At 53.3% G+C, this 1792-nt stretch overlaps 1 protein-coding gene across 1 annotated transcript; it reads right to left on the bottom strand.

The window, feature by feature from the left end:
* Positions 1-451: 451 nt before the first annotated feature.
* On the bottom strand, positions 452-1486 carry LOC105559071. Its single transcript, XM_012007116.1, has one exon. It carries the CDS (start codon positions 1484-1486, stop codon positions 452-454), a length of 1035 nt encoding a protein of 344 aa, XP_011862506.1.
* Positions 1487-1792: the final 306 nt, after the last annotated feature.

Genomic DNA, 1792 nt, shown 5'->3' on the forward strand with positions numbered 1-1792 from the left:
TGCCGCCCGCCTCGAAATATTAATTTCGACACGCATCGCTCACATCGGCGATAACGCACCCGCGCAGACGCGAGAGACCACCGAGCACTCTCCATACCGCGCAAAGGGCTGACATGTGGATAATCCACGCCGCCCGCCGTAACAGCTTGAGCGCAACCTCAACTGGGAGGCTCGGGTGCCTCTCCAGCTCCATGGAGCGATCACGACCATAAGAAAGCTCACAGGCCTCGCCGTCGATTATATCTTCTTACAGTTTAACTTATGCCTAACTTAATCTAGCTTATCCTACATTTCAACATTGTTTGGAACAATACCAATGAAGCCAGGCAACCGCAGTGATAATATTATACATTTAACCGGGGATTCTAGCTCCTCGAGGGAGCTGACGCGAATGGGGAAGCAATGTGTCGGGGAAGAACCGGGGTTTTTTTTTTTTTTTTTACGCCGTCTCCTAACTTAACTTTGACGTTGCGAGATTTGACCGCGCTTGCTGGGAATCCGAGGTCGGCTGGTTGCGTGAAGGCTCAATCTCCACCGGGAGCAAACATAGTTTCGCAATGGGACGCTTGTATTCAGAAGACGCAGTTTTCACGGAGACCACGCGAGTCAACCCGTCAGAGCCTGTATGACAGCGGGTTATGCGTCCTAATTCCCACTTGCATGGAGGGAGCATGGGGTTCTGAATCACGACTAGCTGACCCTTTATCTGAGGCTGGGGTTTGGTCCATTTCTTTCGTTGGTTAATCGTATTTAAATAATCGTCCTGCCAAAGCCTCCAGAAGCGCTCGATCAGTTGACGAAGGAGCTGCCATCTGGAAAGCCGATTTTCTTGAAGGGCAAGAAGGGAAGGCTCAGGTGGAGAGGTCAGAGGAGCGCCGATCAAAAAATGCCCAGGAGTCAATACCTCCAGGCTGTCGGGAGCATCAGATAATGGGGCGATTGGGCGGGAATTGAGACAAGCCTCCACTCGACACAAGACCGTCGAGAACTCCTCATACGTAAGGGTGTGGGCGCCGAGAACACGCCGTAAATGGTGTTTTACACTCTTCACCCCTGCCTCCCACAACCCTCCGAAGTGGGGAGCGTGAGGGGGTATGAAATGCCACTGCGTCGACTGCGAGGCGACATAGCTCAAAACATTCGGATCTGAGATAGCTTGCGCGTATGCTTGTTTCAACTCTCTTTCAGCGCCCTGAAATGTTGTGCCGTTGTCCGAATAAATGTCTGATGGAAGCCCCCGCCTACTGCAAAAACGGCCGTAAGCATTTAAAAAGGCGGCTGACGTGTAATCACACACCAACTCCAAATGAATTGCGCGAGTGGCCAGACACACGAACAACGATACATATGATTTTCTCGTTTTGATGCCTCTGCCTCCTGACGCACGGGTGTCCATGGGACCGGCGTAATCAACGCCGCAATGAAGGAAGGCGCGTGACGACGCTATGACTCGGGGAGCCGGCAGTTGCCCCATTAACTGGGTCATGCTCGTGGCACGCTCCCGTGTGCACGTTACGCATGCATGAATAACGGATTTTACTAACGTCCGCCCCTGCAGAATCCAGAACTCCCGGCGACTCGAAGCGAGCGTCAATTGAGTGCCCGCATGGAGGGCGACGATGTGAATATACCGGATGAGTGATTTGACCAGTGGATGCTGCGCCAGGAGAATGGGATGCTTGGTAGCATATGGCAAGGAAGAATGGCTCAGGCGGCCTCCCACTCGCAAGATCCCATCTTCGTCCAGGACGGGCGAGAAGGACGCCAATTTGCTCCTCGCGGGAAGCGCCGA

The sequence above is a fragment of the Vollenhovia emeryi genome, unplaced genomic scaffold (genome assembly GCF_000949405.1).
Source record: "Vollenhovia emeryi isolate VEMERY1.0 unplaced genomic scaffold, V.emery_V1.0 DF946904.1, whole genome shotgun sequence".
NCBI lineage: Eukaryota > Metazoa > Arthropoda > Insecta > Hymenoptera > Formicidae > Vollenhovia > Vollenhovia emeryi.